Here is a 12,958-nt window from a genome sequence, read left to right as displayed (position 1 = left end):
AAATCCAGTCAGCCCCCCCTCCCCCCCAATCTGGTTTGTTGTGGATCTTGCCCCGTCGCGACGAGACAAAGGGGAGGTTCTCTGGGGGGGGACCCCGAGCTCCCCCCACCCCAAGGGGCCCCAGCCCGAGCCAGCTGGAGTCCAGCCGGCGCCTTCTGTTGTGTGCAGACGACAAGAACCTTCCCAGTGTCCCCCCACTGGAGCTCAGCGTCCCTGCAGACTACCCGGCCCAGAGCCCCCTGTGGATAGACAAGCACTGGCAGTACGGTAAGTCCGTGCCCTGCAGCGAGGGGGGCAGGAGAGGGGGGGCCGGGGCGTCTGCCGGGCGGGGCGTCCCCCGCTGGATGGAGAGTCTGCGGGGCCCGGGCGGCTGGGGAGAGCCACGAGGCGTCACAGAGTCTTCTGGGACTGGGGGCCGAGGGCACACGGCAATGGGGACACCTGGGAGGGCACGGGGAGCCCCGAGGCTGGCACCGTCGGCGGTCCCTGCTCCCCACAGCCCTTCCCCTGCGCTTCCCCTGCAGAGGCAAACCCATTCCTCCAGTCCGTGCACCAGTACATGACCTCCAAGCTGCTTCAGCTCCCCGACAAGCACTCGGTGACCGCGCTCCTCAACACTTGGGCGCAGAGCATCCGGCAGGCCTGCCTCTCGGCCGCGTAGGCCCCCCCAGCCAAGCGGACCCTCGGCCCGGAGAGCCCCGCGGTGCCGGCGGCCGGCTGGGCCTGCTCCTGGAGCGCCCCCCTCCCCTCCCCCCTCCCCCTGTGTACCTCAACCCATTTCTTCGGGCTATGTCCTTGTCTGTGAACAACTGTTTGGGGGGGGCTATACCGGCACCTCAGGGCCCTCCCCCGCCTTGTCCCTGAGGCTCAGTCCTCAGCCTGGGTGCCCCCCCGCCCCACACCCCTGTTTGTTAGGAAATGGGGGCTCTTCTGCCCGCTGACCGCGGCCCCCGTGGAGGGAGCTCGTCACATAGGAAGCGCTTTTTCCGAGTTCAGGTCCGTGCCGGGAACATGGAGGCTGCTCAGCAGCTTCTGAGGGCTCCAAAGCTGGCCTCCTCACTGGCTTTGCAGCCAGGGTCTGGGCCCCCCCTCGCTCCCTGCCTCCCCCCGGGCCTCAGGTCTGCCTCCCTCACCCTGCCCGGCACTAACACGACGCCTCGGGTCGTCCTCGGCACGGTTGTCCTGGGGTCTCCAGCGGCCTCTTCCCACCCGGGAGGCCACTGTGGAGTCTGGCTCCTCTTCATTCATTCCTGGGGGTCAGACAAACCGAGGGGTTCTGCCTGTCGGGTTCCCCGGGGGTGGGGAGAGAAGGGAGCCCGGCTTCTCCCCCAAGGAAGGAGCAGCAGCTCTCAGCCCTCGGGGTCCCGGGCGCCGCTTCCTCCTTCCACGGCCTCCCTTGTGGCTGCCACGTTGGCTCTCTGGCAGCCCTTGCAAATGATTGAGGGGTACAGGGGTTCAGGGTATGGTGACTTAGAGGGGAGGGGCAGCGTTTTGTACACACACTAATAAATACATTATTTGTTGTTCTTTGATTATAATAAATTTATTCCTGTGTTTGACTCAAAGTGATTCTTACTTGCCCCCGCCCCCTGACCCTTGTGCCCCCAGACTGGCAGCTCGGCCATCGCCCTGTAGCCCAGAAACAGGCTACAACCCTCTAGGCTTGGCTCAGCTGCGGCCTCCTCATGAGGGCCCACCCTCCCCTTCCCCCTGAGCTCCCCACCCCAGGGCCTTTCCCCATCTTTGGGGCATGTGCCCCGGCGTGGTGGGGACAAGGGGGTCCCCCGGGGGGGCAGAGTGCGGCCTGAGGTCAGAAGACTCATCTTCGAGTTCAGATCCGGCCTCAGACACCAAGTGTGCGACCTTAGATCACGTTCCCATCTGCCTGGGTCTCAAGTGCAAGATGACCCAGAGAAAAGGCAAGGTGCCAGGACCCATCTGTGCCAAGGACACCCCAAATGGGGTCACGAGGCAACCCCCGACCCAGCACCCCACGTACAGACCCAATGCATCGTTTCAGATCGTCTTAAGAGGGCGTTTGTGGGGTCAGGAAGATCGAGGTCAGGGTGGGAGAATGCCAAGCAGGAGCTTCCGGACGTCTCTGGATCCCCCGGGGCCACAACGGGCAGAAGTGCCAGGGCCGGCCCCGCGGGGGCTCCTTGGGCCTGATTCTGCAGAGCCAGCCAGGCTGCTCCGGGACAGCTCCGCCGGGCTCAGGGATTCCTCAGTGCCTCCTGTGCCCCGGACTTCTGGGAAAAGGTTGGGGAGAGCCAGGCTCTGCCCTCTCCTCACGCCCTGCTCCGGCTGGGCCGCGGTGCACCCCAGACCTCATGGGCCCGCACCCCGACTGGAGTCGTTTAGATCAGTGCCGCGCGCATCTGGTTGATACAGACCAGATTAGAGGGTAACCCGAGGGCCCCTTCACTCCTGTGTGAAAGGAAGCTGGGGAGCAGACTCTGGATCCGAGTCACCTCTGGGGAACCGGCCCCTGACGGTCACTGGGGGGTCAAGCCCCTCAGACCACGGGGGGCTCCCCGGCCCGGAGGATGCCAGAACTTTCGAGCGACTCGCGGAGTGACTCGGACGCGATACGAGCAACGTAGATAAATGAGATTTAATTCAACAAGCTCTTGCTGGTAGGGAAATAGGAATCTCGTAATTCATTTCTGTGTTAACGTATGTTCTGGGGAGAACGGCGGCAGTCGGACCCGGGCCAGGGAGGAAGCTCGCCCGACGGCCGGCCGCGGCGCCCTCACCGCTCCCCAGGCCGGCTACAGGACCGTGCGGTGCAGGCGGCGGCTCTGGATGGCCTGCATTTTCTTCTGTCTTTCGGCAAAGCTATTTCTCAAGGTTTGCTTCAGGGCCGGCAAGACTGCTCTCTCTGCCCCGGGTATCGGAGCGAGGATCAAGCTGGGCGAGGAGGGGAGAAGACGTTGGCACGGTCGGGCCCACGGGGCGGCCCCCACAGCCCTCCCGGGGCCCCCACAGCCCTCCCGGGGTCTCCACCGCTCAGGGGCCGCGCGAGGGGGGAAGCCCGCGTCCTGTGAGAGCTGGGGTTCTGCTCGTGTCACCAGCGGATCGGACCCAGGAGGGGGGATCGGACCCGGCCCTCGTGACGGGGCAGAGGCTCTGCGGGCCACAGAGACCCAGGGCGAGGGGCCCAGCCGGGGCACCCGGGAGCCCGCACTCACCATTTTTTCGCTGCGCTCTTATCGGCCACTTTGGGAAACTGCATACCTGCCTCATGCCTGAGTGGAGAAAACGTTTGCCCTAAGAGAGATCTGGGGCAAACGGGAGAGAGCGGCCGGCGAGTGCGCGGTGCTGGCCCCACTGGGCCAGGGCCGAGCCCGGGGGCCCACCTGTCCTTCCTGCCTCCTCGGCCACAACAGCCTGGAGAAGCCAGAGCCAGGATCCCCTTGGATGCCGGCGGCCCGCCGGCTCGTCTCACCAGGGGAAGAGCCGTGGGTTTCATCGAGAGAATTTCTTTCCCGGGAAGAGCTCGGTTTCCCCTTCTGTGTACCCTGCACCCACACATTGTGTATGTCTACTGGTGGCTCTTTGCGGCCTTCTATCCTGGAGGCTCCATCCCCAGGAGAGTGGTCCTATCCTTGTGACCTCTGGAGGGGAGCTCCCCCCCCAGAGGGAGGCAGAAGCGGGGATGCATCCGCGGATGCGGCCCGGCTTCCCCCTCCTGCCGCCTCACGGCCGTTACCGGGAACCCACGGGCCCGGCTGGGCCGGCCTGCCTCTCCACCCCCTGTACCTGGCACAGGACCCTGCAGAGAACACACACTGGTGACTACTATTTTTTTCTCCCAATGCCCTCCTTTTGAGAAAAGACAAAAAGAGAAGCAGATTACGCGGCGTTCCCGCGGGCCCGGCCCCCGCGGCCCGCCCTCCCGCCCCGGCTCACTCACTTGGAACGGTTGACCAGGAAGCCGTCAGCTGCCTGTCGCGGGCCGGCTTCCAGGGCCGATTTCAGGTGCTGCAGCTGGGGGGGGGGGGGGGGGGAGAGAGGGGCCGCTGAGGGCGTGCTGCGCGGGGCCCCGCCTGGACTGGGCGCCCCGCGGGGGGGGGGGCCCTCACCTCTTGCGCCTGCAGGTGGTTGGCGTTCCACAGCTGGCGGATGACCAGCTCGCACTGCTGCAGGGTGGACAGCTTCCGCAGGTGCGGGGGCAGCTTCAGAGACGACGTGATCCCCAAGATGTGCTTGAACTGGGGCTGGCAGGACACCATGGGCGTCACCGTGGCGGCCGAGGCTTCCATGGCTTCGCCCCTAGAACGAGCGAGACCCAGGTCGGCGCCCACGGGCCGCTGCCCTCCCGGATGGGCCGGGTCTGGGCACTGCGGGTGGGGGCGCCAGCCCCTCCCTCCCCTCCAGGTCCCCGTCTAGGGCCGACTACGGGAGGGGGCGGCCCCCTGGACTCCCCCAGTGTTTACGGATCAGGGAGAATGCCAAGGTTGTGTCCTCTCTCTGCTAAAGGCCGCGGGTGCCCGGGGCTTGGGCCTCTTACAGCCTGGCTCCTAAACTCATCAACGCAGTCCCAGACACCGGATGCAGGGCGTCTCCTCCTCCCCCTCCGGCCCCATCCATCCCACGCTCCTCTCGGGGCTCAGGCCGCCGGCTCTCCGGGCCGTGCCTTTCTCTTTGCCCTCTCCTAGGATCTCCTCGGCTCCCTTAGACTCCGTCCCCCTTTCTGGGCTGGCGCCTCTCAAAACCACCTTTGCTGCCCCAATTTCTGCTGCCCTCCGACTTCCAGATTTCTGAGACTGGACGTCCAGGAGCCCATCCAGATCTGAGCGCATCACCGTCCCCCCAGCCCCCCCCCCCAAAGTCACTCCGGCTCACTCTCCTCTCCCCACGTCTGCCTGGGGCCTCTCAGCTTGACCTCTGCAGCGCCCCCCCTCCCTGTGCCTTCATCACCTCATCCCAGACCACCGCAGTGGCTGTTGGGTCCGCCCGCCTCCCCCTCCATCCGTCCTCCCCTCGGCTGCCCAATGGATTTCCCTAAAGTAAAAGCCTGACCCTGCCCCTCCCCTGCTCCCCAGCCTGTTGCGGTTCCTGCCAGTACAAATCTTGTTCCCAACCTGCCCCCCATCTCCCACCGGGTTCTCTCTGCCCCATTGACCCTGGCCCCCCGCTGTCCATGCACAAGCTCCTCCCGGCTTGCTCCTTGCGCTCCGGGCCTTCCCTCGTGCTCCTGGCCGCCTGCAGCGCGCCTCATGCATTCGCTCCCACGCCGCCATCCGCGGCTTCTCTTTTCCCAGCCTGCCCCTGGCCGCCGCAGTGCGGTGGTTAGTGCAGGGGTCGAATGTTTATTGATTGACTGATCATGAGGGAAAGGATCGAGGAGGAAAAGGAAGGTAGTCAGGGAGGCAGAAAAAGGTGGAACTGAGCCTAAAGCCAAGATGAGACAAGTGGCAGGAAGCTGAGGGAGCGTGGGCTGGAGGGGCGGCGATCGTGTCCAAAGGCATCTAGAACGCCGCCTGTGGCTTTGAGGCAAAGGACTGAGGGTCCCTGTGGCGCGGACCAGCCCCGAGAGCGAGCGGCTCCACACCCGGCTCCCACTTGCTTCTCCCTGAAGGGATGGAAGCTGAGGAACAAGTGCCCGATCCCACCCACAAGGGGTTTCCCTGCAAGGAGGGAGGAACTCCGGAGAGGCAGAGGGAAGGACGGCCCAGGGGGCGAGAACCCGCTAGGGGCGCAGCTCCTCGGGAGGAAGGCGGGGAATGCTAAGCCAGAAGCAGCTGTTTGTGGTCCAGGAGTACACGGCTCCGGGGCTGCCGGGAAAGATGGCCCCCAAGGGGGCGGGTGGGGGGAGCTGGCTTTTCCCAGACTTCTCCAATAGAGTTCCCCACATGGGCGCAGATCCTTGTGCTCCCAGGGGTTTCCTCCCAGCTGTCCACGGGAAGCCGGGGAGGCACCAGAGCGAGCTGTCGGAGGACAGCTGAGGGGTCTGGATCACGCTGATAAAGGGCGGGGTGGGGGTGCCTCACTGAAAGGAAGGAGATGGAACCTGCCTTGGTCCGTCCGCCAAGGACCAAGCCGGTGGGAGACACCAAAGAATGCAAGGAGGAAGCTGGTAGTAAAACGTCGGTGGTACAGAGAAGCCCGACTGATGGCCAGCACCTGGGCGGCCTTGTGCTAAGGGCGGGCTCTGTAAATGCAAACAGAGGACCCAGGCCTGGAGCGCTCTGGCCGGCCTGACCCCTCGACCTGAAGACTGACCCCCTTCCCATGTCCTCAAGAGCTAGAACCAGGGCGGAGCCAAGAAGGCAGAGAGCAGATGTGGCTTCCTGGGACCCCCCCCCCAACCTCCCCTCAAGCCAACAGCACATGAAGCCTCTGAACTTGTTTTGGGGTCACAGAACCCACGAATGCCTGGGGCACCACCTCTCCAGCAGAAGTACTTTGGAAGAACGTCAGAACGGGGCTGGTTCAGTGGGGCAGGGGGAGGCGGGAGTCCGGAGCCCAGGCGGCGGCGCAGGGAGCCGGGGCGTTGCAGCGTCCACGCGCCGGGGGCCCTTCTGTGAGGCTCTGAGGCTACCCTGTCCTGCTTTAGCAGATCTGCTGGAAAACTACCCAAAAGCCAAACCAGAAGGCAAACTGTGAGCCACAGAGCCCCGGAAACACTCGGGACCGGCCGGGTTCCCTGCTCCGTCAGAAACGCCAGCTCAGGACAAACGAAAGCGGCCGTCGCCCCTTTGCCTCAAAAGATGGCTAACTGTGATCTGGACTCCTCAGTGACAAACTGGAAGGGAAAGTGGGAATGACGGGAGTGCAGGAGGGGCGGGGCGGAGTTCAGAAGGAGCAGGTGCAGGGTCTCAGGGATGAAAACCTCCGCGGGGACGTCTGCCCAAGAAGAAACCTGGGGCAATTCGGAACTCTTGCAGTCCTGGCGGGGAAGGACGGCCGCGTGGGAAGAGCCGATGTGTGTGGGGCCCTCGTTGGCCGCCTCTGATCTCCGTCTCCTCCCGAACGCCAGGGAAGTGGACACGGCCGGAAGGCCGGTTCTCTCCAAAGGATCGAGGGCCAGAAGGAGCCGAGGCAGCCGGCAAAATGCAGGGCGAAAGTGAGGCTCCTGGCCTCTGTTTGCTTTTTTTTGCCGAGTCACTGGAGGGAAGTGGAAGGTTCTGGAGGGAGGCCATAAGCCCAAGCCGCCGTGTCCCGACTCTGCTTTGGTGACTCTGCCAAGAGGAGGATCCTTGAGCCCTAAACGGCAAAGCGCTTCCCCACAGAAAGCCCGGGAGAGCAGCCGGCCATGCTGGTGAACTTGGCAAGCAGACGCCCCCCAGACCCGAGCCGTCAACGAGAACCACCGTGGTCAGATGTCACCCCCAAGCCGCTGGTGAGAACCGCCGTGGTCAGACATCACTCACAGCGACACGTGAAGGATCATGAGAGAGAGGGAGGAAGGAGGTGGGTGGGCTGGGTGCCCGCCACAAGCCCGTGCCCCTGGCTGATGTCACAGTCCTGGAGAGGAGGAAACCCTGGGCTCCCGGAGCTGCCTCGGTCCTTCGGGGGGCCGGGGAGGGCGTGAGTCTTAGGGAGAAGAGAAACGCTCAGCCACAACTGGCCGGAAGGTCCAGTGTCAGAGTCCCTGGGGTGGCGGCTGGAGAGGACAGAGCCAGGACGTCCTCATCCAGACCGGGAGGAGCAGCCAAGTCCCTGGAGGGGCAGGAGCCGGGAGCCTTCACAGACGGGGACACGTAAGCGGGAAGTTTCCCATCTGGGTTCCGAAAGACCAGCCAGAGAAGGGGGAGGACGGGTGGTCGGGTGCACTCAGGGAGAGAAGCCCGACTTCCACAAGAAAGAAGGCGCGTTTCTGGCCTCGGCCCTGACCAGAGCTCTCGGCGAAGGGACCCTGGGCTGAGGAGGCTTCGTGAGTAAGGAAGGCCTGGGCCCTCACCATCCGAAGAGGAGACCCTGGGGAGGTGGCCACGGGCAGGAGGAGGCCAGGCGCTGGAGGGCCAGGCTTCAGGACACATCCCAGGAGGCTCGGACGGGCAGAATGGGTCTAAGCCACGCCAAGCTTCCCTTTCACCATGAAATCCTGGGGGGGTGGAGACGGCGCCTCCGCTGCCCCTTGCAGATTCTCACAAACAAAGAGCCCATTGGAAAGACCGCAAAAAGACCTTTGGCCTGGGAGTGCCCCACCCTCCACAGGGGAAGCCGGCCCCCGGGTGGGCTCCTTTCCCATTTTCCCTGGGCCTGCCCTTCCTTGGACTCCCCACCCTTGTTTGGGGCCAGCGGGGGGACTGGAGCAAACTTTCAACCAATAGGAGCCGAGGCGAGGGGCCCCCCCTTCTTCTCACCGGGACGGGGTTTGGACGGGCGGCCCTTCGACACCCACCCAGGCTGGTCTTAGAGACCGACAGGGCTTGTGGGCCAAAGCCTGAACTGAAAAGTTGGGTCCTTTCCTTCCGGGTTTCTCTGGTCCCCCACCCTCCTGGGGCCCTGAAGAAAACTGCACCAGTTTGGGGAGGCCAAGGGGAGGGCCCCGGGTTCTCCGGGACCCTTGGCCAAGAGGGGGCGACCACCATGTCCCTTCTAGCCCCGCCTGGGCTTCAGGACCAAAGGGCCACGTCGGGTCGCCCTTGGGTTTATGGCCCCCCTCCTCTTTTTCCGGGGACCCAGGCCACGCCCGCCTTTCCTGGGGGTTGGTCTTTTTGGGCCGCAGGCTGGTGGGAGGGCGCCACCGCCACCTTGCGGGGTTCACTCAAACCCCCGGCTTTCCTCCTGCTCCCTTTCGGGACCCCCGAGGGCTTGGGAAATGGGAATTAAAGTAACCCTAGAAAAACAAGGAGTTGGGCCGGGGAGGCAGGCCACGGCAGCCGTGAGCAGAAGACCCGAGTTCACTTAACCGTGGGACCCAGGCAAGTGACTTTGCCCTTCGGCTTTGCCCGCCTCAGTTTCCTCAAATGTAAAATGGGGATAGTAACAGCCCTCGCCGGTTGCTGTGAGGACTTCTCTGTAGGGCAAGTGCCTGGCCATTCATTCCCCGCCCTCCCCCCTCCCGGGAGCCCAGAGGCCCCTTTTGGGAATCAAAGGGCCGAGACGTCCCAAGTTGGCCTTGGAGGGGGTCCCGTTTAAGCATGGTTTGGGTTTTTGGAAAATGGAGGGAGCTTAGGGGGGTAAGGGATTTTGTTTGGGGGCCTTGAGGGCGGGCCTGCCCTGAAAGCCCTTTTGGGACCCCGCCCAGCCAAACCCCTGACCCGTGTGAATGGGGAGGGCGGGTGGGGGAGTTCGGACAGCCCCAGAGACCGACCCGGGATGACCCCGCCCGTTTCCCATTGTAACGAAGCTAACAACAACCCCATCTCCCATAATTGCCATGAGGTAGAGGAGGGACAGCGAAGGACGTAGGTCGCCAGGGGGGTAAGGAACCAGCGTGTTGTTTTTGAGGGTTTTGGACCCCCAAAAATATCCCTCACCCGTGAAACCTGAGAGGCGAAGGGCCTCGATCTCCCAGAGGAGGCCCCTAGTTTGGGACCAAAGGATCCCCCCGCCATTTCAGCCCCAACGGGTGGGTGAAGGAGTTGGTTTTCAACTCCTTGGAAAAGCTCCACTTTGTTCTGAAAAAGGAGATCATTGTGGAAGGCCAGTGATGGGTATGGAGGGAAAAGGGAAGACAAAACAGTCTTTGTCTTCAGTGATGGGGGGTAGAATAGTTCAGAAAAAATAGGTAATAAAGAGGGGAGAGGGAGAGGAGGAGAAAGAGAAAGAGATGGGGAGAAGGAAGAGAGAGATGGGGGAGAAGGGAAGAGAAAGAAATGGGGCAGAAGAGAGGAGAAAGATGGGGGAGAAAGGAGAAGAAGAAGCGATGGGGAGAAGGGAGGAGAAGAGAAAAAGAAAGAGACGGGGAGAGGAGAAAGAGAAGGGATGAGGGGAAGAGAAAGAAATGGGGAGAATGGAGAAGGAACGGGGGGAAGAGGAGAAAGGAAGGAGAGAGGAGAAAGAAAGGGCAGAAGGGAAGAGAAAGAGATGGGGGAGAAGGGAGGAGAGGAGAAAAGGGGACAGGGAGAGGAGAATAAAGGGAAGGAGGAATGAGGGGAAGAGAAAAATGGAGGAATGGAAAAATGGGGAGAAGAGAAAGGAGGGAGAGAAGAGAAAGGGGAGAAGAGAAGACAAAGAGATGGGGAGAAAAGAGGAGAAAGATGGGGGGAAAGGGAGGAGAAAAATGGGGAGGAGAGGAAAAAGAAAGAGATGGAGAAGAGGAAGAGGAGGAGAAAGATGGGGGAGGAGGGGAGGAGAAAGAGATGGGGGAGACCAGGGGGACAGACAGGAAGAAAGGAAAGAGGGAGAGAAGGGGAAGGGGCAGAAGGGAAAGGAGGAGATGGGAAGAATGAGAAACACTGAAGGGGACAGGAAAGGGGAGGAGGGGGGAGGGGATCAAAGGCGGCTTCAGCCCCCAAGTGAGTCCAGACCCCGGACGCTCCCCCAAGACCAGACGTTCTAAGCCCAAAGTGGGCGCTCCCCCCCGCCCCCCGCCCGCCGCCCTTGTTCTGCTTTATTTGGGCCCGGGTCTCGGGAGGGCGGGCGGGCCCAGGGACGGCTGGGGAGCCCCGGCTGGCCCCCGGCCCCCCCCGGCCTCGTACCCCGGCTCCCGTCGCGGAGCCCCGTTTCCCCCTGGCCGCCCGGGACCGGGCTGAGGAGCGGGGGGGGGGCGCTCCCGGCCCCCTGCCTGGACCCAGCCCCCCGAGCCCCCCCGAGCCCCCCGAGCCCCCCTACCTTTCCGCTGCAGCTTCTGATTCATTATGAGTTTATAGTGAAGATCTGAAATCAAGCACAGGGGCCTTCTGTCCCCCTTGTCGGCCCCCAGCCCAACCCCGCCCCCCGCGGGCGACGCGTCCCCGGGCTGGGCGAGGCCTGGGGCGCGGCGCACCGGGGCCCCTCTGTTTTCCCGCCCCAGCATTCCCCTGGGGGCCGGGGAGGGGGACGGGGGGGGGGGGAGGGAGGGACAGGGGGGGGGGAGGGAGGGTGACGGGGGGTCGGGGCGCACCGGGCGCCCCTGCCTGGCCCGCCCCCCCAGCATCCCCACGGGCGGGGAGCGCCACCCAGCCCGGGCGGGCCGAGCCGCATTTGGGGAGGTGACGGGGAAACCGCGCGGCGCACGCGCGCTGGCTCCGGGGCCTGGCTCCCCCTGCCGGCCGGGCGTCCCGCCGGGCTCACCGCGGTTGTCGCGGCGCAGCCGGTCCACCTCGGCGTGCAGGCTCAGCAGGGTGTCGGCGTGCTGCTGCTGCACGAACTGCAGGCTCTTCTCCAGGTCCAGCACGCGCCGCAGCCGGGGCCCCGGGAGGCGGGCGGCGGCGCCCCACGGGCGCGGGGCCCACGTCCAGGAGCCCCGCGGGCGGTGAGGGGGGGGAGCGGGCTGGCCCCCCCGCCGGCCCGGGCCGCCCGGGGCCTGGACCCGCCGCCGCCGGCCCTGGGCAGCCCGGGCGCCGTCCGCCCCGGGCCCTCCACCCAAACCCGCGGGCTCTCCCCGGCCCCGCCGCCCGCCCCGCTCCGCACCGCCGCGACCGCGACCGGACCCTGCCGCTGCGCGACCTCCCCCCCCCGGCCCACCCGGACCCGGACGCCGCCCCGCCGCCCCCTCCAGGGCCCCGCGACCGGCCGGGCGCCCAGGCCGGCCCCGGGCCGGGGAGCCGGGCCGCCATTGGCCGGGCCGCCCAGAACGCGCGGGGGCCGGGCTCCGATTGGCCGGCCTCGGAGGCGGGCCGGGGGCGGAGGGGGCGCGCCGAGCTCCCATTGGCTGACGCTCCGAGGGCGTGAGAATCGGTCGGGGACCGGGACGCGGCTTTCTTTAAGCCGAAGAATGGAAAATCTTCGTGACGTAGCGAAAGGGGGCGCGCCCGAGGCCGGGGGCCTCATCCCATTGGCTGACCTCGCAGGGGCCGCTTTAAGTCGCTTGTTGGCGAGGCCCGGGACGCGCTCCCTTTGTGATTGGTGGGAGAGGCGGGGGCCGCTGCGATTGGCTGAAAGTTGTTTGGCGCGTGTGGTGACGCGAGGGTGATTGGAATTGTTCCGCAGAGTCCGGGGCCGCAGCGCGCAGCCCGAGGGGCGGCGCAGACGGAGGAGGGGCCCCCTCTGCCCTCGCCGGCCCCGACCCCCAGCCCAAAGCCCCCCGAAGCGTGGGGGCGACAGGCGGGCCCCCGCCCCCTGTCGGGGACCGCGTGGAGCGCAGCGCAGCCCCCTCCCCGAAACCTCAGAGGGGGGGGCACTTGGGGGCGGGAGCGGTGGAAAGGCTGTCCCGCCCCCAGCAGCCCTCCGTCCCTCCTCCTTCCGGTTGGCATCCACCCCTCGTCTGTTTGTCCCTCCCCCATCTGCCCTCTCTCCAGCCAGCCGTCCCACTGTGCATCCCCCCTCCGTCCCTGTGTGACCAGCCATCTGTCATGCGCCCACCCCCTGTCGCCCTTCCATCCCCCCCATACCTATATACTCACTGGACGTTAAGTGGTGATTGCCCATCTATCCCCGCCCCATCAGTCCGTCAGCCCCCCTCCATCTCTTCTGACCGCCAGTCCCCCAGCCGCTTCCTTCCAGCTGTCCCGCAGCCCTTCCTGCACCCGCCCGTCTCTCCTTCCAGCTACCAGCCCTCCATCCTTCCCTCCATCCATCCCTAACCAGGGGCCCTCAAACTTTTTTAAATGGGCCCAGTTCACTGTCGGAGGCCGGACTATAGAAAAACCAAAACTTTGTTTTGTGGGCCTTTAAATAAACTTCCTGGCCCTGGGGGAGGGGGATAAACGTCCTCAGCTGCTGCATCTGGCCCACGGGCCATAGTTTGAGGACCCCTGTCTTAGACTGTCCATCAACCCATCAGCTCTCCATCTATCTCTTCTGACTCTACCCATCCGTCAGTCCTGCCTCCATCCATTCCTTATTCCATCTATTCAGCTCTTCTTCCTATCGTCCACCCATCATCCATTTGTCCATCCAAACATGACCACCAGCCCTC

The 12,958-nt window shown here is 64.9% G+C and overlaps 1 protein-coding gene across 2 annotated transcripts in view; it reads left to right on the top strand.

The window, feature by feature from the left end:
* Positions 1-1,546, top strand: part of MED15 (mediator complex subunit 15) — a 69,019-nt gene extending 67,473 nt beyond the window's left edge. For both annotated transcript variants that reach the window (XM_031949056.1, XM_031949057.1), the window contains 2 exons: positions 169-267; positions 525-1,546. In XM_031949056.1, coding sequence (XP_031804916.1) covers positions 169-267; positions 525-661 — 236 coding nt within the window. In that variant the 3' untranslated portion in view covers positions 662-1,546. The remainder of the gene's footprint in view (positions 1-168; positions 268-524) is intronic.
* The last annotated feature ends 11,412 nt before the right edge of the window (positions 1,547-12,958 follow it).

The sequence above is a fragment of the Sarcophilus harrisii genome, chromosome 1 (genome assembly GCF_902635505.1).
Source record: "Sarcophilus harrisii chromosome 1, mSarHar1.11, whole genome shotgun sequence".
In the NCBI taxonomy this organism is placed as follows: Eukaryota; Metazoa; Chordata; class Mammalia; order Dasyuromorphia; family Dasyuridae; genus Sarcophilus; species Sarcophilus harrisii.
The sequence above is the reverse complement of the archived record's forward strand: the minus strand, read 5'-3'. Positions and strand labels throughout refer to the sequence as shown.